This window comes from Misgurnus anguillicaudatus, chromosome 17, assembly GCF_027580225.2.
Source record: "Misgurnus anguillicaudatus chromosome 17, ASM2758022v2, whole genome shotgun sequence".
Lineage (NCBI taxonomy): Eukaryota > Metazoa > Chordata > Actinopteri > Cypriniformes > Cobitidae > Misgurnus > Misgurnus anguillicaudatus.
The window spans coordinates 35,342,861-35,368,109 of NC_073353.2; the positions used below are offsets into that span (position 1 = coordinate 35,342,861).

Genomic DNA, 25,249 nt, shown 5'->3' on the forward strand with positions numbered 1-25,249 from the left:
ACCTGAAATAAAGTAGGCTAAAAGTAACAGGAAATTGAAATAATGAAAACTCTCAGCAGAGCACGGTTTGAAATAAATAACAACACACTGCCAAATTTATATTAAATCAACCATATACAGTGCAATCATCCTGGTGGAAATTAAGCTTTTGTGCCAAAAAATAGCAACTCGTTTAAATTAAACAATGTAACTTAACCTATAAGGCATACATCTATAACCAACACACCACTTAGTTAAATCACTTCCCAAGCAAATATTAAGGCAATGAGTTAAACAACAGGCTTACCTTTGTTGTTTTCATTCTACAAAACAAGACGCAAACGCCTGGGTTTAATGTTGAAAACAGAAATGATCTCATTATAGTCCAAAGAGTCACAGAGTTATTTTTCAAAAAACAAAAGGCACAGGTCTTTAAGGCGAGTAGTACTCGTGGATTCAAATTGGGTTGTACGTGGTTCATCAATTGCCGTTAGATCGGCGGGTCAACCTGTGTCAGTCTGACCGGAGAGCGCACTGGAACTGCCGCCAGGGAGCAAGCGGCAACCGGCGCCACCAGCGCGCCTGACTAGCCGCCTTGTGGGTTGATGAGTCTGAAGAACTGGGCTGGTAGGACTCGGCAAATGTAGGCAGTGGCGTATCGTCTTCCTCAACTCTTGCTTTTTTAAATAACACATTAAAGAAACTTTAGCCATTATTGTGGCAATTTTTAGCTTAAAAAGCAGTTAGCAAAGTTAGCTGTCTGGCTGCCAGAGCCCCCAGCAACCAATTACGTTCCGGAGGCTTCCTACAACTTGCTTTAACAACTCCTTTTTTTTTATAAAGCAAATTATACACACACCGGTCAACAATAAATCAGGATTATATTAATATATTTTCTTAAATACATTTGAATAATAAAAATAAACAAAAAATGTATTTTGATTAAACTTGCCTGGGCGGGCCAGGGAGTTATGTGGGCGGGCCAGTGCCGCCCTGGCCCATTACTGGCTACGCCCCTGGTTGGGGTCCATTAAAGTCCATTAAATGAGAAAAATCCTGGAATGTTTTCCTCAAAACACATAATTTCTTCTTGAATAAACAAAGAAAGACATCAACATTTTGGATGACATGGTGGTGAGTAAATTACTTGGATTTTTTTTAAGAAAATGGACTAATACTTTAAGATTAGGGGAAAGTATACGAAAAGTTGCAATAATAAACAAAAATTTGCAAGCAGCATTGTCAGCTTGTGCATGCTGGTTTATTATAAAAAGACAATTTTTTTTACTTCTTTAAGGACTAGTTTAAACCAACATGACAAGGCAAGGGTGACTTTATCCACTTTACCTCTCCACAAGCTGCTGCTGCTGTTGTCAGCACTTCGTCTCTCCATTGTGTTCGCATGCACAGAGGCGAGTTGAGACTGGTTCCTCTGAATAGCTCAGCCCCCTCATTTCATACCAACTGGAGAACAGGAATCAGGCAACACTAGTTATGGGAATTGCATTTCTGTGGAAATGTTGAGTATTTTCACGTGAAGCTGAAGGACGAGTGACTCTCGTTCACCTGCGGTTGTGCAGAGGGCTTTAGGCTGCAGAGGATCTGGCCAATGTCCTTCATTGCTCTGTATTCATTCCTGTCTTCTTTAGTGAAGTAAAACCGGGCGTCTAATGTGATTTGTAGCACAAATTGTTGGCAGGTTTAAATGTCACTGCTTATAATTCCATCATTGTGTGGTAAGTGCTGAGAGGAAATGTTCCACAATGTGAATTGTTGTTTGGGCTCAGTGAAATAAATTGCTTTTGTAAAATGGCATTGCAAACACTTTTTTAGTAATGATATAATGCACTTTATTAGTATTTTTTGTTTGCATACTTTTTACAAATAATAAGACATCTTGGGAATATGCATGTTAAATTAAGTTTCTTTATACCACGGGTCTGATGAATGCTGTATTCTGATTGGTTGAGAAATGTTCCATGGGTATGCATTATTTTTCGATAACCGCACACCTAACCTGTCAAATGTCTTAAAAATAGGCTTCGCATGGTGCTGCATTACCACCTTGGGTGTGCATTATTTTCTTATAATTTAATGACCTGTCATCGATTATTCCTTACTTATTTAACATTTTATTAATTAAATGTCTAATTCCGCAAATACATTTTTGTTTTTAATGGTGTACGAATTAATTGACGATGCATTTGACGATGTCAGTATCTTCTGGATGGACATTATGTAGTAATATTTTATGCAGATGTTTGAGGTGATGATAAATGAATATTTGACTATTTGTTTATTAAAATGACGTTTATTAAAACATTATTTTTTAATTATAAAGATTTTTAAATAATTTCACAACTAACATTATAATCTTAAATTTGCTTCGCAATCAAATGTATTATGTTTTAAGTATGCTTAGTAAATTTTTACTGGTATACAAGACTAAAAATAATGAGTAACCTGCGTGAAAACTCACATAATGCTGTTGCTTCAGTCGGGGCTCGACAGGTGATTATATTGAGTGGTTTCATTGGAATTTGGCATCTAATCTCTCATTTTTTTTCCCCACAGCCAATCACCTTCAGAACAGCAAAACGAATCCAGAGGCCAATGGGTAAGTAGATACTCCAAAATACCCCCATATCCCACTATATTGGTATGTTTGCAGGTGATTCACTGTTCTTTATCTTTAGCTATGAACTGCCGGCCAAGGACAAAAGGAGTCAGTTTAAGCAGAAGGGTCGAAGCATGAACTCCACGGGTTCTGGAAAGAGTAACACCACAGTGTCCAGGTACTTTACAGCGCTTGTGTACTAAAATCATACATAAAACATTTTTGGGGCTCATGCAACGGTCGCAACTCTACAAGTGATTGGATGAGGAGATTGTAGCTGCTTTTACTTGCTGTTTAGACTTTTTGTGGTGTGCATTAAACTGGATTTAAGTTTGAAGTAGGGCTGGGCGGTATGACGGTATATTCCGTTACCGCGGAATAAAATGTCAGACGTAACAAATTTTTCTATTCCGTCTATTCCGCGGAATGCAAATAAGTGGGCGTGGCTAACTCTGCCCTCACGCTTGTTAGACTTAACAGTTGGTGTGACGGGGAAACAAGTAAAATAATTCACTCATAAAAAATGAACGAGTTATTTGTGTAACTTTTATAATAACTGCCAGTGAATCCACCGCGGGTCTCGCAGCGAGTCTCTCTCTCTCTCTCTCTCTCTCTCTCACGTGTAGAGGTCTCTCTAGGCAAGCGCAAGGAGCTGCGACGCCAAATAAAGAGTTCTTCTTGAACATAATGCTAATAGTTGTAAAGTTTTCTGAACTTTAAGCAAGCTAAGACAAAACTCGCGTTTATATCAGTGACACGTGCGCTGCTAGAGCGATAGTTTGACGCGCCATTTGCTTACAAACATATTTGATCGGAAAGACGAGAAAGAGAGGCAAATGTTAAGGTCTAATAAAAAGTAAAGGGCGTCAAGACCTTAAAACAGACTTCATGATCATTACATCATAGCACCTGTCATATTTATAATATCTAGAGCTTCGTCTCTCATATATGCTATATGTATTCATCCTATCTGTAGGTTTTTGCATATATTTATACCTGTTCATTTTACATATTGCCTATTTTTAATGTAATGCATGCATAAATACAAAATACAATGAAGGCATACTATAGCTTCAATAGTCTATAAAATTAATAACTCAATTATAAACAAGATTCTGTCTTTGCAAGACTTAATCTGTTGTTATCTTCTGGGCATTTTCACTTTAACATTATTAACTTTAAATTGCTCATAATTTAAAACTGCGGTGGGCATTTAGTTAAAAGCTGGAGTGAGTTGCAAATTTTTGTACATTTTTATAATAAAAAATATATAAAATGAAAAACATTTATTCCGTGAAATATACCGTTCCGTGAAATAAAATGACTCATTCCGTGGAATAGATTTTTGGTCATTCCGCCCAACCCTAATTTGAAGCATAGTTACAGCATAGGAGTGAGCCAGAAGATTATATTATGGCACTTTCCTTTTCATTGTACGGCTTCGTATGGCTTACTTTTTTTAAAGGGATAGTTCACCTTAAAATTCTGTCATCATTTACTCATTCTCATGTTGTTCTAAACCTCTATGAATTTCTTTTTTCTGATGAACACAAAAAATTTTTGAGACATGATGGTAAACACACAGCTGATAGTGACCATCGACTTCCATAGTAGGAAAAAATATGTTTGAAGTGTTGTGATAAATGATGAAGAAAATATTTTGATAAATGATGGTAAGCACATAGTTGATGGCATAGATATGTATAATAAAGGCTAGATGTGTTACGGCGGCGTCTTGAACGTCATCACCTGGCGCCCATCTTACCACAGGGAGCTCGCTCACTTGTAGCATTGTGTTTGCATGTAGTTTTAAATGACCATAACTTCCTTAATTACCGATTTTCAAATGGTTGGGTTTCTTACAAACGTTATTAACGTGGCTATAATTCTGGATGCTTTAACATGTTTCATGAAAATTATATTTTTTTAGTATAAGTATGCAGTGTCATAGGTACATCTTTGATGTTTATAACAAACCAAACCGTTTGATAATCAATAGAAAATTAAGCAAGTTGTGGTCTTTTAAAAGTACATGCATCATTAAAACAAAATGCTAAGATGGTAAGATGGCCGCCAAATGCGGACGTTCCACTCAATTGGCCAGCAGCGCGGGGGCGAGACATCTAGCCTTTATTATACATATCTATGGTTGACGGTACCCATTAAAATCCATCATATTTTTTATTACTACTATGGAAGTCAATGGTCACTATCTGCTGTGTGTTTACCATCATTTCTCAAAATATCTTCTTTTGTGTTCATCAGAATAAAGAAAACAGGTTTAGAACAACATGAGGTTGAGTAAATGATGACAGCATTTTCATTTTAAGGCGAATTATCCCTTTAAGTACCTGATACTTTTTAATGACCACCTTGTAGCAATAGCCAACAATGGCAAAGGTCAAAATTATCCATTATTTATGCCAAAATCATTAGGATATTAAGTAAAGATCATGTTTCATGAAGATATTTGTTAATTTAAATGTATTTATTATTAAAAAGATGTGTTGCTAAGAAACTCTAAAGGCGATTTTCTCAATATTTAGATTTTTTGCATCCTCAGATTCCAGATTTTCAAATAGTTGTATCTCGGCCAAATATCCTAGTATCCTATCCTAACAAATCATAGGCTACTTGTTCAGATGCTTTCAGATGATTAATAAATCTCAGTTTCATAAAATTAACCCTTATGACCCCCCTTATTAACCCCTTATTTCTATTTGAAATGATTACATGAGTCTTGAGTAGATGATTCTGATTGGTAAACGTCAAATTATTAATCAATCATTTACTGAAATAAATAATAATTTAGTGTGAAATTGTTGTATTTTGTAACAGTAACAGACAACAGTTTGGTTGCCCGTTCAATGTAGTTTTGCTGGTTCTGTTTTACATTATAAAGTACATGCAAAAATGTTGTTAAACTACATGTAGTGTAGTGAGCACTATGTAACCCTGCCTGGGAAAACCCCTCTAAATTGTTTTTATTTACTATTTTCTACATAAAATCATTGTATATTATGTAAAGAGCAATCTGTGAATATTTAACCTTGATATCTTTAATATTGATCATGTGAATCAATGTGAAATCAAACTTTAATGCTCTTAATCTCATCATTAGATTATAAGACTACTTCTGAGTCTGAATGTACAACAAATGTGTGTGTTTTTCAAACTAAAACAGTTTCACCTTGAATCAGAATTTATATTTATAAGTTACTGTTTAATAAGTGGGTTAATGTAAGAGTCTGTATCTCAAAAACTGTTTACCCAATCAGGGTTGATTTTGTAACCACCACCTCGCATGCTTGTGGTGTAAACAAAACCAGTTGCTTCAATTTCATCAGTGTGAAAATATGTGAATCTAAGATACATTTTAGTAGTTTAACTTTAAAGTAATACGGTTGGATTGTTTAAAGATATCTGTTTGCAGTGACAACGTTATACTTGGGTAAATATTTGGTGCCGTTTTGCAGGTCATTGGTGATGTATGTTTTTCATACTGTATTTGTTTGGTCCCCTGCAGTGTTTCTGAATTGCTGGACCTGTATGAGGAAGATCCAGAGGAAATTCTGTACAATCTCGGTTTTGGAAGAGAGGAACCGGACATTGCCTCAAAAATCCCTTCTCGATTCTTCAGTGCCTCATCCAGAGCCAAGGGCATCGACATCAAAGTTTACCTGGGTGCGCAGATGCAACGCATGGAGGTGGAGAACCCAAACTACGCCCTGACAAGTATGTCAACCGCTCTGTCAATACCATTTTAGACACGTGATCGTATCTCAACCCCCTGGCTCTTTCATTTGTGCCTGTGCATGTTGTGAGAAATAAGATTATTAGACACGCAAAGGTGCATTGTGTAAATAGTTTGGTAAATTATTCCAGCACTTTTTGGAGAATAATCTTTATAGTTTCGATTGATCACAGTGCGAAAAATTACGACCAAAAAAGTATAAAATCGCAATAAAATTGTGCAAATTAAAATGTACACATTTTTTTTTTTAAAGCAACACTATGTAGTTTCCATGTAAAAATGACTTACAGCTCCCCCATGTGGTTGAAAAGCGCAACAGTGCCTGGTATCAGACCCTCTTCTGCAGGCAGGGGGAGGGGCGGGCTGTGTTTCCTACCCTCCACCGCCACTTTCAGAGTGTGCCTGTAGCAGCTAGGAGGCTGCTCAGGTTGCAGCAACAGTACAATTTGTCCAGTTAAAAGTTGTTCTATCACTGAAATAATTTTATAGACATTATTTAAAGGTAAAAAACTACATAGTGTTGCTTTAAATGCCTTTTCTATTATTATGCACGATGGAACCATGAATGGTTTTCAAAATTAAAACAAATATGTCTTACTCATCTCTTATTAAAATGTAAGAGCTTTAAATCAGTGCTAAAACAACACAGTCTGCATATCAAATAAACAGCACAATTATTGGACATTATTCATTTAGACTATTTAAACATACAGTAGCCAAAGCAAACGGGACAAGGTTTGAGAAACTACAGGTCCTACACAAGAAGTGTGTTCAAGTTTAAGTTCCTGTAGATGAATTGGAGAAGCATTGCATTATTAATTCAAAAGTTTGATCCCAGGAACTCACGTATTGATAAAATATATTTATACCACGGGGCTGTTGAATGCTTAATTGTGATTTGCTGAGAAATGTTCCATGGGTGTTGATTATTTTTCAATAACCGCACACCTAACCTTTAAAATGTCTTAAAAATAGGCACCAGAGCAATATTTTTGGTAACCGTGGTATAAGCAGAATAATTGACTTCGGTCCTTTGAATTATTTGAAATTAATGCACACACACGGTGTAAAGGGACTCCGCTATATGTCATGTTGCATTACCACCTTGGGTGTGCATTATTTTCTTATAATTCAACGGCCCGCCGTCAATTATACCTTACACGTAGCGATAATGTAGTGCAAGTATAAAAGCGTCTGCCAAATGCATAAATGTAAATGTAAAGCTTTGCATTTGTCCTCTATTTCTTCATCACTCATTCCAAGTAGACCCCTTAAACACTCCCTGGTCAACGGGGATGTTCGGCAGAATTAGAGCACAACGCGTCCATTGTCCACCGCGAGGCACAGACAGAAATAAGAGGGAAGGTGAGAGAAGTTGACAAGCAGGCTGTGGCTCAGAAGAGCTGAATCTGCTATCTGCTCACATCGGGGTTCGGCCTCTGTGCCAGCTATGTGCCAGCTCTGTGCCAGCTTGAGTGTTGGCCTACATTTGCATAATTCCCACCGAGCCAAGACAAAGCCAACAGGAAGAACCAGGGTGAGGGTAGGGACGTGTGAGGTTTGTAATAAGGCCTGTTTTTGTTGACCGTATGGGTACGGTGAGGCTTTAACCTTTTGGTTTTGTTGCTTGGTTTTAGTATGCGTTTGTGGGTCATCTGCTGGCTGATTTCACAAGGACTTGAGGAGTTGGAGCTGAGAGAGCTCTAGAAAGACTCAGAATATAAATTTGGTGTAAACAAAAACACTGTCAGACAGAGTACATTTCTGTATTTAATACCAGTGTCAGTATTATGTCATTATTTGTTAATCACTTTGACCTCCATTATGTTTTGTTTAGCTTCACTTAGGACAAACCAAATGTGTTTAAAGAGAACCTATTGTCCGATTCACGTTTTAAAATTTCCTTTTGTGTGTAAGTGTGTATTAGTAAATGTTAACGAAATGCAAAAGGTACAAACCCCAAAGTAAACGATGATGCGAGTTATCGTCTCCAAAGTAAATCTCTTTTTTTGGACTACACCAAACACACGGATTGTAGGCAACAGTTTACTTCCTGGGATTGGTGATCTAGACAAGACCGACATTATCATAATTCCTCCCGCTTTGACTCACAGCCTGTAAGTTAACTCCTGTTTACAACCGAATCTTTTAAACATGGTAGGGAGTGTCACATTTCCGGCTGATATTAGATGTATTCAGGCCAATCACAACGTACAGATTAGCTGGCCAATCAGAGACACATTGCTTTAAAATCTGTGCGTTTTAGGAAGAGAGTGAAATCTGGAGCAACAAAAATGTACGCACTGCAAAAAATGATTTTCAAGAAAAAAAATCTTAGTATTTTTGTTTTGTTTTCAGTAAAAATATCTAAAGATTCTTAAATTGGGATGCTTTTTCTGGATGAGCGAAACGACCCAAGAAAACAAGTCTAGTTTTTAGACCAAACATATCAAACCCAAGTGACTCTGTGCATAAAACAAGCAAAAAAATCTGCCAATGGGGTAAACAAAATTTTTTTAAACATTTTCCTTAAACACTAAATTCAAGAAAAATTGACATACCCCATTGGCAGATTTTTTTTGCTTGTTTTATGCACAAAATCACTTAAATTTTATATTTTTGATATAAAAACTAGACTTATTTCTTGGGTCGTTTTACTCATCAAGAAAAAGCTTCTTTATTTAAGAATTTTTAGATATTTTTACTGAAAACAAGACAAAAATACTAAGTAAAAAAGTCATTTTTGCAGTACTGTTGCTTCAAAAACAAAATTTTGAGCAAAACGCTGAGATAATTCAATTTTTGTGAAGGATTTTTGATAAAGATCAGATGCAGAGCGATCCTCAAAACTTACATAGACATACAGCTGTTTGCCCTAGGGCAATACTTCCGGGTATTATAAGTTGCGGAAGAGCACCACACTGCAAAAAATTATTTTCAAGAAAAAAAATTCTTAGTATTTTTGTCTTGTTTTCAGTAAAAATATCTAAAAATTCGTAAATTAAGATGCTTTTTCTTGATGAGCAAAACGACCCAAGAAAATAAGTCTAGTTTTTGACCAAAAATATCAAATTTAAGTGATTTTGTGCAAAAAACAAGCAAAAACATCTGCCAATGGGGTAAGCAATTTTTTCATGAATATTTCTTGAATTTATTGTGTATGAAAAATGTTCGTTTTTGCTTACCCCATTGGCAGATTTTTTTTGCTTGTTTTATGCACAAAATCACTTACATTTGATATTTTTGGTCTAAAAACTTATTTTCTCGTTTTCTTCATCAAGAAAAAGCATCTTCATTTAAGAATTTTTTTGATATTTTAACTGAAAACAAGACAAAAATACCAAGACATTTTTTGCTGTGCACTTTGTGTATAATAGCGGTTTGTTGAATGCCGGAAATACTCGTCATTGGCAGGGAAGCGTTTTCTCTTAATTGAAGAGTTAACTCGTCAATGGCGGGAAAGAGTTAAATTAAGACCTTGCCAAACAAGCATCTTGACCTTTTGTGACCCTATCTGTGAAATCCAGGTTAAAGTCTCATAATCTGATTATGATATTTGGAGCATCAAAGTTTGATTTTACTTATTGATTTTGTATTAATCTCACACTTTGACATGACATTACTCAGTCAATATTAAAGATATCAAGATTATATTTTCACAGAATGTTTTTTTTACATTATGTAGGATGAGTTTATGTAGAAAACACCAAATCGCAAAAATGACACTAGCTTGCTTTTCACAGACCGGGTCACATTTGTGCAGGCGGCCACCGTTCTGTGGACTTGTTCTCCCATGTCTTGTTGACTTTTGTTACGTAACACGTGCTTCTTCCTCCCCGAATGCTCCTCTGAGGGGGCTGTGATGGTGAATAGGATATGCATGTCCCTATTTTCACAGAAAGCATGCTCTCTGTTCCTCTTTTCTGTTTCTGGCGCATATCCGGCGAGCCGTTCCTGAGCGCTGACTCAGACGCCTGGCTGCATTGTGAGAGATAAATGAGGACTATTGAAGTCTGAGCAACATGCTTGTTATCACTTGTTATCATTCCTTTACATATGCATGTAGAATTGTCAAATCACTTTTCCTGTTTTGTCTGTCTTAACAAAGATGATTTTAATGCTGGTTATGATCCATCCAGTCGCTCAAAAGTTGAGACGCTCTGCAGTGTTTTCTTCGCGACCTTACAAATTTGCTCATTTTTGCCTTTTGAAAAACATCACGGCACATTGCTTTTGGATTTGATAGCTTGCTGTTCACTGAGCAAGTGAGTTGATATAATAATAATTACATTTTTAACTGTACAGTATATTTGAGGAGTTCAGATGCAAAACCTGCTTATGATTTCTTGTTAATTCGCATTTTGTATATCAAACTCTTAATGGATTCTCCCTAAAAACTGTATTTTTGAATGACCTTCGGGCGGGATTAAGCGATTTGGCATGAAAGTATTTGATGAATGTATGGCACATGTCAATAGCATTCGGTTACAATCTTTTCATATTTGACAGAGGTGGTGTTTAGTGGCTTTTGCTAAACTCTTCATTTGTTGTTTTATTGTTTGAAACCTATAGTTTACACCTTTTATTTAAAAATGTTTTTGTGTCATAATGCTTAAATATAATTGGTTATAAAAAGGTTCAAATAACTACTTTTTTGCATCACTGGATATTTTGATGTATTTTACACACTGCAAAAAAATGATTTTCAAGAAAAAGAAATTCTTAGTATTTTGGTTTTGTTTTCAGTAAAAATATCAAAAAATTCTTAAATTAAGATGCTTTTTCTTGATGAGCAAAACGACCCAAGAAAATAAGTCTAGTTTTTAGACCAAAAATATCAAATTTAAGGGATTTTATGCATAAAACATGCAAAAAAAAATTGCCAATGGGGTAAGCAAAATTTTCTTGATTTTTTTCTTGAATTTAGTTTTTAAGGAAAATGTTATGAAAAGATTTTTTGTTTACCCCATTGGCAGATTTTTTTTTTTTTTTTTTTGCTTGTTTTATGCACAAAATCACTTAAATTTGATATTTTTGGTCTAAAACTAGACTTATTTTCTTGGGTCATTTCATTCATCAAGAAAAAGCATCTTAATTTAAGAATTTTTTGATATTTTTACTGAAAACAAGACAAAAATACTAAGACTTTTTTTCTTGAAAATCATTTTTTGCAGTGCAGTACTGCTTTTGCACTGCTTGAAAAGATCATTGTTGCTTTTCTACCTTATTTCAATGTTTATTGGAATTTTGAATGAGGTTAAAGGATTACTCCACCTTCATAAAAAATATTGATAATTTACTCATCCCAGTGTCATGCAAGATGTTTGTTTTTCTTTGTTTAGCCGAGAAGTATTAAGGAAAACATTCCAGGATTTTTCTCCATATAGTGGACTTTAGTGGACCTCAACAGTTTACAGTTTTAATACCGCTTCAAAGTGCTCTAAACGATCCCATCAAGGGTTCATCTTGCAAAAAGTTGTCATTTTTGCAAAAAAAGCACTTTCCAACCACAACCTCCCGTCCCGCACCAACCGTGTGACGTCCCAGTGCGACCTTATGTATTACGTAATCAAGTGGAAAGGTTGCACGTTTCGTATGTAAAGCACACTCGCGGACCATTTTAAACAATAAACTGACAAAAAGACATTAAATAGTAGAATTTCACATATAACAACGTTGAAACGTTTTTCTTTCTCCACACTTGTAAATACTGGAGCGGTAGTTTGGATACTACATGCATGACCTTTCGACGTGATTACGTAATACGTGCTAGTGCAAGACGAGAAGCTGTGGTCCAAAAGCACATCTTTCTTTATATTTTTTACAAAAATGACAATTGTTAAGACCCTAATGACAAGGTTGGGATCGTTTAGATCCTTTAAAGCTGCATTTATACTGCAATTTAAACTGCTTTAAAACATCCACTATTTGGAGAAAAATCCTGGAATGTTTTCCTCGCAAAAGCTTAATTTCTTCTTGACTGAACAAAGAAAGACAAACATCTTGGATGATATTGGGCGGTGGGTAAATGATCAGATTTTTTTTATGAAATTGGAGTAATCCTTGAGGCTTAATTTACTGAATCATTTAAACAAGGTTATTATGAGTTTATAGTAAAAAACTGTTGTTATTTTTTTACTTAAGCTCTACTTTGTTTGTAGGTCGTTTCCGTCAGACGGAAGTTCTGGCCACTGTGGCCAACGTGTTCTCCGAGATCTATTCCCATGTGTCCGGAAGACCCGCCGAAAAAATCGACACAGAGACCAAAACTCCTTCTCTGTTAAAAAAGAACAACTCTGCCCTGAATGTGGCCAAGATCCTAAAGCGAAACATTACGAAACAGAACTTGTTGGCTTCTTCCACCGAAGGATCCGCCAAACAGCTTTCATCATCTAACGCTGAGGGCGAAGGCGTGAACCCCGTACGAGACGTGCCGTCTGACGTTGAGCAAAAGCCTCAACAGAAAATGTTTTGGAGAAAAGACTCTTCTCTTGCCACTGTGACCGAGGAGGCCCAGCAAGGTATCTCAGAAGCTTCCCTTAATGGAGACAACCATGGACCTTTAACGAATGGTGACCTCTCCACCGAGACTCCGGCTCTGGAGAAAGATATTCCAGATTCTCCGGTCCTTGTGAGCATCAGTCAAACGAATGACGTGACTGACGCTGCGAGAGAGACAATACATAAAAAGCAAGAAACCATCACTTCTACACCAGACAAAGAGCTGCCCAACCTGCTGCCCAACCCACACATGGCCCACCTGCTTATCCAACCCAGAGACTCCTTTGAAATGGAGGAGGTAAGGTTCATTCTCACTCACATTTAAGTGTATTTACCACAACAGGCCTCCCGAGCCTTCCCTCGTCTGGTTCTCACGCTGACAAACATCTCTGAGCTCAAACTTTTCTTAATGTTTTTTTTTTGTGCTTTGTTGCAAAAACAGTAGAAGGTCATGACATGTAAAGCTAAAAATAAGTGCAAGCTGGAACATGGAGCTCCTAGAGGATGTACTGGGAATTATGGTTTTGGATTTGACTTTGCTGGTCTGTGATTGGGATCCTGATATGAGATAATGTACACTGATGTAATGTTCAATCTGTAATACTACAATAAGGTTCCATTTGTTACAATTAGTTAACTACTTTAGTAATGACAATGAACAATACACACAACCTATATTAATCATAGTTGATGTTAAAGGGATAGTTCACCCAACAATGAAAATTCTGTCATCATTTACTCAGCCTCATGTTGTTACAAACCTGTATAAATTTCATTGTTTTGATGAACACAAAGAAAGATATTTTGAGAAATGTTTGTAACCAAACTGTTTGTGGACCCCATTCACTTCTATAGTAGGAAAAAAAGAATACTATGGAAGTAAATGTGGTCCACAGATGGTTTGGTTACAAACATATCTTTCTTTGTGTTCATCAAAACAACAAAATTTATACATGTTTGTAACAACATGAGAGTGAGTAAATGATGACAGAATTTAAATTTTTGGGTGAATAACCCCTTTAACTGCAACATTTACTAATACGTTCTTAAAATCAAGCATATCTTTTAAAGGAATAATTCACCCTAAAAAAAAGAGTCGATATTGAACTCACCCACCCTAGTTGTATATGTCTTCCTTTTTCCAGCCAAACACAGCATGAGTTATATTAAATAATAACCTGACTCTTTCAGCTTTATAATGGCATTAAATAGTGCCCCATTTTTAAAACCCCAAAAAGCGCATTTATCCTTCAAAAACTTAATTCATACAATTATTAAATGTTTTCTGTAGTGATGGTTATTTGCAGGGCCAGACAGAATCTGCTGACTTTTTTGCTTTTTCTGTGGATTTTTTCTTTCTTTTTTTCTTTTTTTTGAAAAATCTGCGGAATTCTGCGGAATGATTTTAAATGTTTAAAAACGATATTAGAGAATTTAAGATGCAATAAATATTTATTAATAATTACTACTTTTTAAAGGCTTACAATGAAAATGAATACACCAAACCAATCCTCTGAATTAAACTGGACCAACATACATATACTATTGTTTAACGTGTTATTTCATAATTTTACAACACAAATTTAAACTTGTCTTGTAAACGGATTTGAAATTATCATGTGCTGACTGTCGCGCGTCACATAGACGACAGAGTATGTGGGCTTGTCAATGACGGGCATTGAATCCACGGAATTTCGCAGAGTTTTTCACGGAAATCTGAGGGTGTGGATCTTGTTTAGGCCTGGTTTATTGTAATAAAATATGTATTAAATTTTACAATCTAAAGCTGTATATGCGTGTCCACACGAGAGTTAACGTCAGACAATGTCACAAAAACCTATCGCTTTCCCTCAGAAGACATTTAATAACCTTATGGCTTAGTTTCATATGGATGAATGTGCTTTTTTGGAATGTAAAAACGTGGGGCACTATCCAATGCCATTATAAAGCTAAAAAGTGCCAGGATATTATTTAATATAACTGTGTTTAGCTAAACGCTGAAAGTCATATACATCAAAGATGTATTGGCTATTTTTGATTTTGGGTCTCTTTAAGTAAGGGATAATGGACAGCCAGCCATTAGTTACCATAAAGTAAACCCTGAACAGAACAAAAAGGTCTTGTATCATCCTGAAGGGACATATTTGTCATAACAATCGGCTGTCTGCACATTATCCTGCTTATTACACAACTACTTAGTTGCCACGTGAGCAAATTATTTCACATAAAATACTGATTGGATATATTTTATTAGCTCATTTGTAAGAAATGCAACCCTTTGGGAGTCTCCAAGCAGCTTTAACAAACAATTTGTATTAAGTAACATTAACAAGATTAATCAAATAAATACATTACTCATTAGTAATATATGTCACCTATTGCATTAACTTATGTTCTTGTTGCTGTTCTCTATTGTGTCTCATGCCACAGTCACGGTGAGATGTTTTGGGTGTGAAAAACCTGATAGTTGCTTAACTATGTTTGTACATAATGACCTGCAATGTGTGCGTGTCTGATCTCTATTTTCAGTTGCAAAGTAATGAGGATGAGGCTTTACCTGGACCTGGAGGAATGTTCAGACCCGGCAGTGGTGAGTCTGTCAGTCATTACAATGCTAAATTTATCAGAATGCACTTTAAAGCGACAGTGCATTACAAGATATACATTACAAGGTGCTCAGTGGTAGACAAATGCTTTAACAGCGCAAAAGTTCATGAATTTGAACCCAGGGAACACACATACTCATAAATAAAAAATTGAATGCATAGCTTGTAATGTACTGTAAGTTGCATTGGATAAAAGCGTGTGCCAAATGCGTAAATGTAAACGCTGAATAATTTAGATCTGGTTTAAATAATAGTTTAAATTACTTTGTAATTTAAGGGACCTCTTAGAACCTCTTAACTTTCTCAAGAAAAGCATTTGATAATTTAATGCAATAGTCATGCGGTCAACGCATGTTTCCCCCTTTAGAATAAAAGATGACCTAAAATAAAGATGACCTTTCCTAAAACAAAACATAGAAACCTTTTCCAGGAACAGAGAAGAACACATTTCTTATCCAAACACTTAACATAGTTGTGATGTTTTATCATGCTGGTCTTACGGCCCTGCCCCATTGAGCTCCAGAGGATTTTGTGTTGTTATGGGTCAAGTCTGCCCTCTAGTGGTGCAGTTCTGTAAACATTCATCATTTGTATCCTCACTGGATTGCTGGAATGTTCCAGGTTCATTGCAACTTTGTCCATCGCCAAAGAAAGTAATTTTATCTTGTCCCTAAGTTACAGTCAGGCACTTACAATGATAATACACAAGCCGTACATTAAAATACACACAGTTTGAAAAATGTAGTCACAAGACTTACCAGAACATAACATGTGCCGACACGTTGTTTTTCCAAACTCCGCCCACAGATCTTGTATCAGTAATGTTCATCCACCTAAAAAAAGTAGTCTCAGTAGTCAGCAGTTTTTACTGAATAATTCACAATTAAGTGTTTTAACAACAACATTGTTGACTTCAATACAGTTAACTTTTGATTAAGTTTGTTTTGTGCTCTGATTTTTAAGAAAAAAAATATTAGTATTTTTGTCTTGTTTTCAGTAAAAATATCAAAAAATGAAGCTTTTTCTTGATGAGCAAAACGACTCAAGAAAATAAGTGTAGTTTTTAGACCAAACATCAAATTTAAGTGATTTTGTGCATAAAACAAGCAAAAAAATCTGCCAATGGGGTAAGTAAAAAAATCTTGAACATTTTATTAAACACTAAATTCAAGAAAAATTTGCTTACCCTATTGGCAGACTTTTTTGCTTGTTTTATGCACAAAATCACTTAACCCGTTAATTGGCACTGTCCCGTGAGCGGGACACCTAGGTTTATTTCAATATTTTCTATGTAAATGTTAATCTATCACAACAAACTATATATTGTTGGAAAGGTCCAAGAATGTAATTTTCATATTTCAAAATCTTTTAGCAGTAATAATAATGCAGTAACTGTAATTTATTTATTTGTGACACAAGTATGCAGCAAACCAGCACAAACCTCAGTTTTTTGACAATTTTATGTATTAAAAATTATACTATATTGCATTTTTATTTATTACAAATAAATGTAAACTGCTTTAAAAAAAATATATATTTTCACCTCCAGACACTTCCCTAAAAAACGTTAAAGTGTCTTCTTTAAAACCAAAAATTTCCAAAATTAAAACCAAAATTTGGCTTCTAGACAAAAAAAAAAAAAATGCCAGAGTTATATTAATTTAAAGGTGTATATCACCTTTTCACCAACCCCCCACTCAAAAAGGGCTGCGCCAGTTAAAGGGTTAAATTTGATATTTTTGGTCTAAAAACTATACTTATTTTCTTGGGTTGCTTTGCTTATCAAGAAAAAGCATCTTAATTTGAGAATTTTTATATATTTTTACCTTAAAACAAGACAAAAATACTAAGAACTTTTTTTCTTGAAAATAATTTTTTGCAGTGTATTGATCTGGGCCCGGTTTTCCGATAACGCTCACTCTTAGCGCGCTAAGAAGACTCAAAAAGATATATCTTACCAAAGTTGTTTATGTTCCTAAGTGTGTTACCCAAAGTGTCACTTAGGAAGTTTCTTAACACGCTGCCTCTAAGGTCGACGTAACAATTGCCCTGTCCCAATAAGGTGCTGAATTATTTGCGATCGATCGCTCAGGGATCGATTTTCCACTTCAGGTGCATTACGGCGTTAAGAAAGACAACGCGTATACAAATGGAACATTACTTAAATTATTCCAGTAACATTTATTTTAACATAGTTTAAGTTATCCGTAAAAAACCTATTAATTAAATTATCAAATTGACAGTAATATGGGTAGACGAACCGGGTATCCCTCGCTAATCATCCACCCTCCTTATCCCGTTGTGCCACTTGTGCCGCTTCTTGACATGTGTTTAATGACTTTTAAAAATTATGTAGTACACTTTTATAGTAATGGTAAGGTACTTTACAATCAGAATTGATTGGCAAGCAGCTGCAGTTACTTCTGTTTAATTGCCATTGGTTAATGTTTTTAATAAAAAGCAACCTATCTACAATGAACAGAGAGATAGAGTTAGATACAGAATATGGTCTGAGAAGATCCAGCAGCTCAATAATGAGTTGTCTTGGGAGGCAAATTTTTTTTTTAGCCACGTGAGGCAAAATGTCAAAAGGATTTAAATGTTGCCCAATAAAAAAATTGGCATGGACTAAACGGTTACGCGGCCGGTGTTGTGTCGAAGTCTGTTCCCCCTATATGTTTTCCTTTAGTGCAGTGTTTTTATAGTGTTTTATCACATTATACATTTATTCTTTATATACATTGAAAGATTTAATGGCTAGATGTATGTGTGCATTTATGTAATGTATCTTTATTGTTTTTAATGATAAGTCAATTATTTTTACAGTATGAATCATATTATATGTATAATTATATTTATTATGCAAACATAACAGTATAATGTAATAATATGTTAAAACCCTAATATAAAACTGTCAAATGAAATATTTAATGAATTGTATTATAGAATACATGATATTATTGCTTCTTAGTATAGCCAATTCAAATCTTTAATCTTTCTAAATAAATTATAAATGTAAGGTGATGAAAACGCTATAAACATAGAGGGAACAGACTTCGATGGGGAACAAACTTCGACAACACCGCCGTCTTTAATTCATTAGTTCAATAAAGTCAACTGCATAACTAGTCCTGTATCCATTGCAAACATATTTTATTATAAGTCTTAAAATGTCCATAACATAAAATCATTGTCAACATACCATAGTTTGACTTGTACTGCACTGCGCTGATTTCTAAAGACTACTGCACAGGTGACGATAGCATTTTGCGCTCAAACAACGCTAAGAGAGAGCTTATGATGGTCCAGACCAACCTAACGAAAGTGTGACTTACAGGAGATATACTTAGTGTACGAAAGTTTTGGGAATTGTGCCATAGAGTTAAGAGAGAGGTTAAGGAATAGGTTAAGAACTACTTGGCGATAAGAACGTTTTGGGGAACCGGGCCTTGTTCTGTTCATGTTCAAAGATTGTTGAATTTATAGTACAACTGGAGAAAACTAGGTGACAATTATTTACAGAATTTATCATTCTGAACCTAAATAAAGTGATCTGAGTCATGATAAACATGAATTAATCACCATAAAGTCTTATTAAGTCCTACTATTAAAAGAAACAAAGGGAAACACTTAATCTGACTCGTTTTATTGCTCACTGTTTGGTGTCCCTGCAGATCGATTATTGAGGACGACCAGCCAGCAGTCTGATAGCAGTGGGTTTGCAGAGGACCCGTCTACAGATGGTTCGGGTAATCATCTAAAGGTATGTGTGTCTGTCTGTACCCATTCAGGCTCTTTACAGTGTATAAATAGTGTTATATGTGACTGAGATTTATTCATCTTTTGAAAGGTGAATAAATAAGCTTCAGTGGCTATGTTTACATGCACAAAATTTTGTCAATCCGACTGAATTTAGTATGATTGAAGTTTACGACAATACAGTTTACATGCACCCTTAACATTGCTATCTGATTAAAATGTTTGTTTACATGTACATTCTATAGTATCCGAAACGAACGTCCAGGGTTGCCAGCTTAGCGTATCAAAACCATCCCAAATGGACATTCAAAACTAGCCCAAAAGCATCCAAATGACTATTTACAGTCCAAAAATCAATAAGAGAAGTTGTGGTTTAAAAGTGCATATTTTTAATTTATTGCAAAAAATGACGATCGTTTTGCTAGATAAGACCCTTATGCCTCATTTGAGATCATTTAGAGTCCTTTAAAACTGCACTTTTAAACTGCATTAAAACTATTAAGTGTTGGGGTCCATTAAAGTCCATTAAAATGAGAAAATTCTTGGAATGTTTTCCTCAAAAAACAAAATTTCTTCTCGACTGAACAAAGACAGACATCAACATTTTGGATAACATGGTGGTGAGTAAATTATCAGGATTTGTTTTAAAGAAAATTGACTTATCCTTTAAATTTATACACGTATGTGTGTATTTATATATACATAATATTTACACACACACACATATTTTATGCAAACACAAACTTTTATTTTGCATGCGATTAATCGCGATTAATCTTTTGACCGCCCTACATAAAATATTAACCAATAATCTTTGAGAAATACATGATCTTCTACAGATGAAAAAAAATGAACTTCTGGCTTCTGGTAGAAAGTAAAACCAACAAGGCTGTATGTTTCTTAAGTTATCGAAGAATCTAAAAAATAGCCCAAAATATTTTAGATATTTTCTTTAAAGAACCTCTAATTACCAATGAACACAAAGATTATTTGTAGTGGAAAAAGGTACTGACTGAATGGTTCATTGGGGAACCAAAAATGGTTCTTCAATTGCATTGCTGTGAAAAGACCCTTTTGTAGCACCTTTATTTTTAAGAGTGTACTAAAGTGAAACGTCTCTCTTGTACTGTCATCAGGTGCAGGAAAGTTCTGACAGCTGTGACAGTGAAACTACAGTGACGTCCCATGCTGGAGATGCCACCACACCATTAGCGTTGGATTATCCTATTTTTGATAGATTACATGGTGGGGAAGCCTTTCCTCAGCCCAACAGAGGCAGTTCTAGTGAAAGTGGAGCCAAGCAAGACATTTCTGAGATGGACAATCTCCAAAATCCTCATTCAAACAATTGTATTAACGGGGAATCTGTAACGGAGTCTGGTTATACCACTGCACAGGACCCCTCCACAAACTCTTCAGACGTGGGTTCTTGCACGGTTGAAAACCCTACTACAAACTTGGTTTCGAATGGTGATCAGGAAAGCAAGTCCCAGTCTGGTTTGGGTGTGGATCCAGAGCGTAACATACCATCTCAGACTGCAAGTGAATCCTCTGAAGGCCTACATTTAGACTCCTGTGGTCCTGAATCTCCAACTGAGCCAAGCAGTACTTTAGTTCATGAGTCATCGTCTGGTAAAGAACAACGGAGACAGTTCGCCCTCCACTTGACCCAGCAGAGGTCTTCTTCTGTGGCGGAAGAGCGTCCTGGCCGAGTATGGGTGAGGGACTTAGACTTGTTGAAAGGGAGAGAAAGCTTGGACAGAAATCCTCTAAGGAGATCCAGCTCTCTTCCAACCTCTCCACACAGCCCGGCACGTGTGGTCACCTCCTTGCGCATCCAGCTAGGAAGAGGGTCGGTCAAGCACTGTACGCCACCCTCATACACATACCGCTATGAGGAGGGGACTCACGGAGATCGGGAAGAGGTGGATTCTATCATAGAAGAAGATGAAGACGTTGATCGCTTCGGCTACCATTCTGATCCAGTAGAGGGCGACATGTCTGGCATTGGGTATGGAACACCACCACACCTTCTCAACGTACCCCAACATCTGGCTCGTTCATCTAGCTCGCTGTATAGCGTACCTGCCGACTGGCCCCCGAGGCCCCTAGGGGAGGGCCCGTCCTGGAGCACATGCAGTGTGCCAAATCTTCCTCATTTTACTGGCCCCGCCCACCCACCTCCTCCTCATGGCCCCACCCACTCACCACACTTCAAAGGGGCCTACAACTCATCTTATCCCACCAACCTCAACCATATACCCCACCACAGTCCCATGCCTCAACACCAGAATTTAAATGGTCCTCAATCATTCACCCCACCACAGTGGCCGCCTTTTACACCACATCAGCTCAATAGGCATTTTCCCCAGCCGCACAGTGCACCCCACTACCATCCCTCAGCCACTTTCCATTCACCTCATAACTTTTCTCAGGGTGCTCCTTACGGCTCCTCGTTCAGCCCTTACCACCCTCACGTTCCTCCCTACTACCTGGCCTACACCAGTTCTTCCCATCCACCTGGCACTCCACCCAACCATCCATACTACCCTTCTCCCTCATGCCCTCTCTCTTATCAGACCCCACCCGCACCTTCACCTGCCCCTTTGCTGGGTAGCACAGAGATGCAGCTTAGAAGAGTCCTGCACGATATTCGTAGCACAATGCAGAACCTCACCCAGGTGAGAATGGCATGACATGCCAAATTCACAAACTTGCATGTTGCATGACTTGATATGTTTGATCATCATCTTATCTTTTGGTTTGCGTGGTATGGCTGTTTAAACAAGCTTAACTTGGATTGGGTTTTGTGACGGTGTTTGCCTTGTGATTGTAGAAATATGCCAGGAGGGATTTAGCTTTTTTGTTTATATCACAGCAGATGTGTTTGCATGGCTACCAGTGGGCAGGATTAAACTATATTATATAGGTATATTTTATACTATATGAGTTTGTTTCTATACTTTAGCATTTTGCACTTGCAGCAAATGAATGCATATTTGTGAATACAATTTTGTAAAGTTAAATACCTTTCATTTGTAATTTGTTAAGTATTTGTGTGCAGCATGAAGTTGCATTCAACCTTGCTATTTAAGTTTTGACCTGTGAATAATTGACATAACCAGGGCTTGACATTAACTTTTTTTGCACACCATCCACAGTGGCCAGTGGTTTTCCAAAGTTACTAGCCACTCTGCATTTTCACTAGCCACAATTTTGTTGTTGGAAAAAACTGATTAAAATTGACTTTTGCATGCTAAAATTACTTTTTAAAGATTGACACTCAAATTGAGACTACATATATAAGATGGTATATAACTGGTATAAATACAGATCATATCATATATTCACACTGCAAAAAAAATTTAAGAAAAAAATTCTTAGTATTTTTGTCTTGTTTTCAATAAAAAATATCTAAAAATTCTTAAATTAAGATGCATTTTCTTGATGAGCAAAACGACCCAAGAAAATAAGTCTAGTTTTTAGACCAAAAATATCAAATTTAATTGATTTTGTGCATAAAACATTTTTTGCAAATCATTTTTTGCAGTGTGGGTCGGGACCCGGTGGTTGGGACCTCTGGGCTAGTGCACTGAAAAAATGACTTTCTTACTTAGTATTTTTGTCTTGTTTTCACTAGAAATATCTAAAAATTCTTAAATCAAGATGTATTTTCTTGACGTGCAAAATGAGTCAAGAAAATTTGTCTAAATTTTAAAGTGAAATTTAAATGAATTTGTGCTTGAAACAAGCAAAAATATTTGCCAATGCGGTGAGAAAATCATTCTTGAATTAAGTGTTTAAGAAAGAAGTTAACTTATTTCAAGATTTTTTTCTCACCCCATTGGCAGATATTTTTGCTTGTTTTAAGCACAAATTCACTTAAATTGTATACTGGTTGTCTAAAAACTAGACTTATTTTCTTAGGTCATTTTGCTCATCATTAAAATACATCTTGATTTAAGGATTTTTAGATATTTCTATTAAACACAAGACAAAAATACTAAGTAAGAAAGTCATTTTATGCAGTGGAAAATCTTAGTATTTTTGTCTTGTTTTTAGTAAAAATATCTAAAAATTCTTAAATTAAGATGCTTTTTCTTGATGAGCAAAACGACCTGTTTAGTCTTTAGACCAAAAATATTAAATTTAAGTGACTTTGTGCATAAAAATCTGCCAATGGGGTAAGCAAAAAAATCTTGAAAATTTTTCTGAAACACTAAATTCAAGAAAAATTTGCTTACCCCATTGGCAGATTTTTTTGCTTGTTTTTTTGCACAAAATCACTTGAATTTGATATTTTTGATCTAAAAACTAGACTTATTTTCTTGGGTCGTTTTACTCATCATGAAAAAGCATCTTAATTTAAGAATTTTTAGATATTTTACCTAAAACAAGAAAAAAATACTACCAATTTTTTTCTTGAAAATCATGTTTTGCAGTGTACACACTGCTCAGTCAGAACATGTACATGAATTTTACTGTCAACTTGTTTATGCAGATTATATTTCATAAGCTTGATTATGGTTTCTGTTGGGTAAAAGTACAAAAGCACAGTATGATGCGCGAGCACGTATCCTTCTCCTTAAGGGTTTCATTTGCCATTGTACAAAATTTGATGCGCGCTCTTATCTGCGCAGATATCCATGAATTTCTCTCCGCTCCCGCTCAAAAAGTGGGCACACACCTTAAATGTCTTTAATGCAATCGCATATCTTTCCTTTTGCGCAAAGTGTGCGTGTGTGCACTCAGACTGCGTCCCGTGCATTCGCAAACCATCAGCGTTGGAGCTCTCCATGGTAAAAAAAACCTTGAACTTGGTGCAGGGAGTACTCATGCACTGCAAAAAATTATTTTCAAGAAAAAAATTCTTAGTATTTTGTCTTGTTTTTAGTAAAAACATTTAAAAATTCTTAAATTAAACTAAATTCTTAAACTACCCAAGAAAATAAGTCAAATTTTTAGACCAAAATATCACTTTAAGTGATTTTGTGCATAAAACAAGCAAAACATTTGTGGTAACATTACTATGATTTTGGTCTTACAACTCAGCCCTATTCGTGACTAAATTCCTCCTAAGTCTTTCTCAACTATATGCCAGTATAACTCGTTTTGGTTTAACTCGCATGTAATAAGTTAACTGTTCTGTTCTGTAGTCCAAAGTCATTTCTGCGTCTGCATAAAGTTGAACAAGGAAGCATGTTCCGGTTTTTCCCTCCCTTAATGCAAATATTGAGCTGAATCGGCATGCTGTATTATCTAGGTCTCAGTTTAAACACGCTGTTCCTGTGTGACTCATAACCCATCTGTGTTTTCATTGCCAGGGCCCATCCATGCATGGTGGGGACACACCCGTAGACAGGATCAGTTCACCGTGCTCCGTCCAACCCCTTTATGAGGTACATCATTACCCAAAGAGGGAACGGTCACATGCTTGTTCGTTTTCACATGTCATACTATAATCCTCTTATGAAATGATGATGGTCAGATAGCTTGTGCAACAGTCCCTTCCTAAGTAATAACCTGTTACTTTGTCCCCATCGACTGCAGGAGCTCCAGATTCGCCGCAGGAGTCTGAATGTGTTCCGGACTCAGATGATGGATCTGGAATTGGCTCTCATGAGACAACAGTCTGTGGTCTACCAGCATCTCAGTCCAGAAGAAAGGTGAAGAAATTAGATGTTCCTAATCTAGTTACACTGTCAAACTCTCTGTTCTTAAAGGCGGGGTACATGATCTCTTGATATTTGAAATCACCTAAACAAACACGCCCCTGCCCCAATAGAATCTGGACCTTCTTTTGATAGACCCGCCCCACACATACGCAACCCAGGCAATGATGTCGGTTAGTAGACGCGCCCCTTACTGCACACGGCTACAAGTGTGTTATGGTACTCGGCTCGTTTTTCAAAATTCATGCACCCCGCCTTTAAGTGGCATTAAGATAACATTAATGTCAATTACATGATTTATGAATAATAGTTTTGTAGAGTGTTAAAGGTCTAAGCAAGCTGTCGTCATTATTTTTAAGTT

General features: G+C 36.2%; 1 protein-coding gene across 5 annotated transcripts in view; it reads left to right on the forward strand.

Annotated features, from left to right (window-relative positions):
• itprid2 (ITPR interacting domain containing 2) overlaps window positions 1-25,249 on the forward strand; it is a 63,961-nt gene that overhangs the window by 27,117 nt on the left and 11,595 nt on the right. For all 5 annotated transcript variants that reach the window (XR_012358139.1, XM_055214742.2, XM_073854680.1 and 2 more), the window contains 9 exons: window positions 2,554-2,596; window positions 2,676-2,774; window positions 6,123-6,331; window positions 12,512-13,149; window positions 15,381-15,441; window positions 19,132-19,220; window positions 20,353-21,897; window positions 24,541-24,615; window positions 24,767-24,882. Coding sequence is in view for 4 of the 5 variants with exons in the window: in XM_055214742.2 (XP_055070717.2) it covers window positions 2,554-2,596; window positions 2,676-2,774; window positions 6,123-6,331; window positions 12,512-13,149; window positions 15,381-15,441; window positions 19,132-19,220; window positions 20,353-21,897; window positions 24,541-24,615; window positions 24,767-24,882 (2,875 nt within the window). In the remaining variant the exon portion in view is untranslated. The remainder of the gene's footprint in view (window positions 1-2,553; window positions 2,597-2,675; window positions 2,775-6,122; window positions 6,332-12,511; window positions 13,150-15,380; window positions 15,442-19,131; window positions 19,221-20,352; window positions 21,898-24,540; window positions 24,616-24,766; window positions 24,883-25,249) is intronic.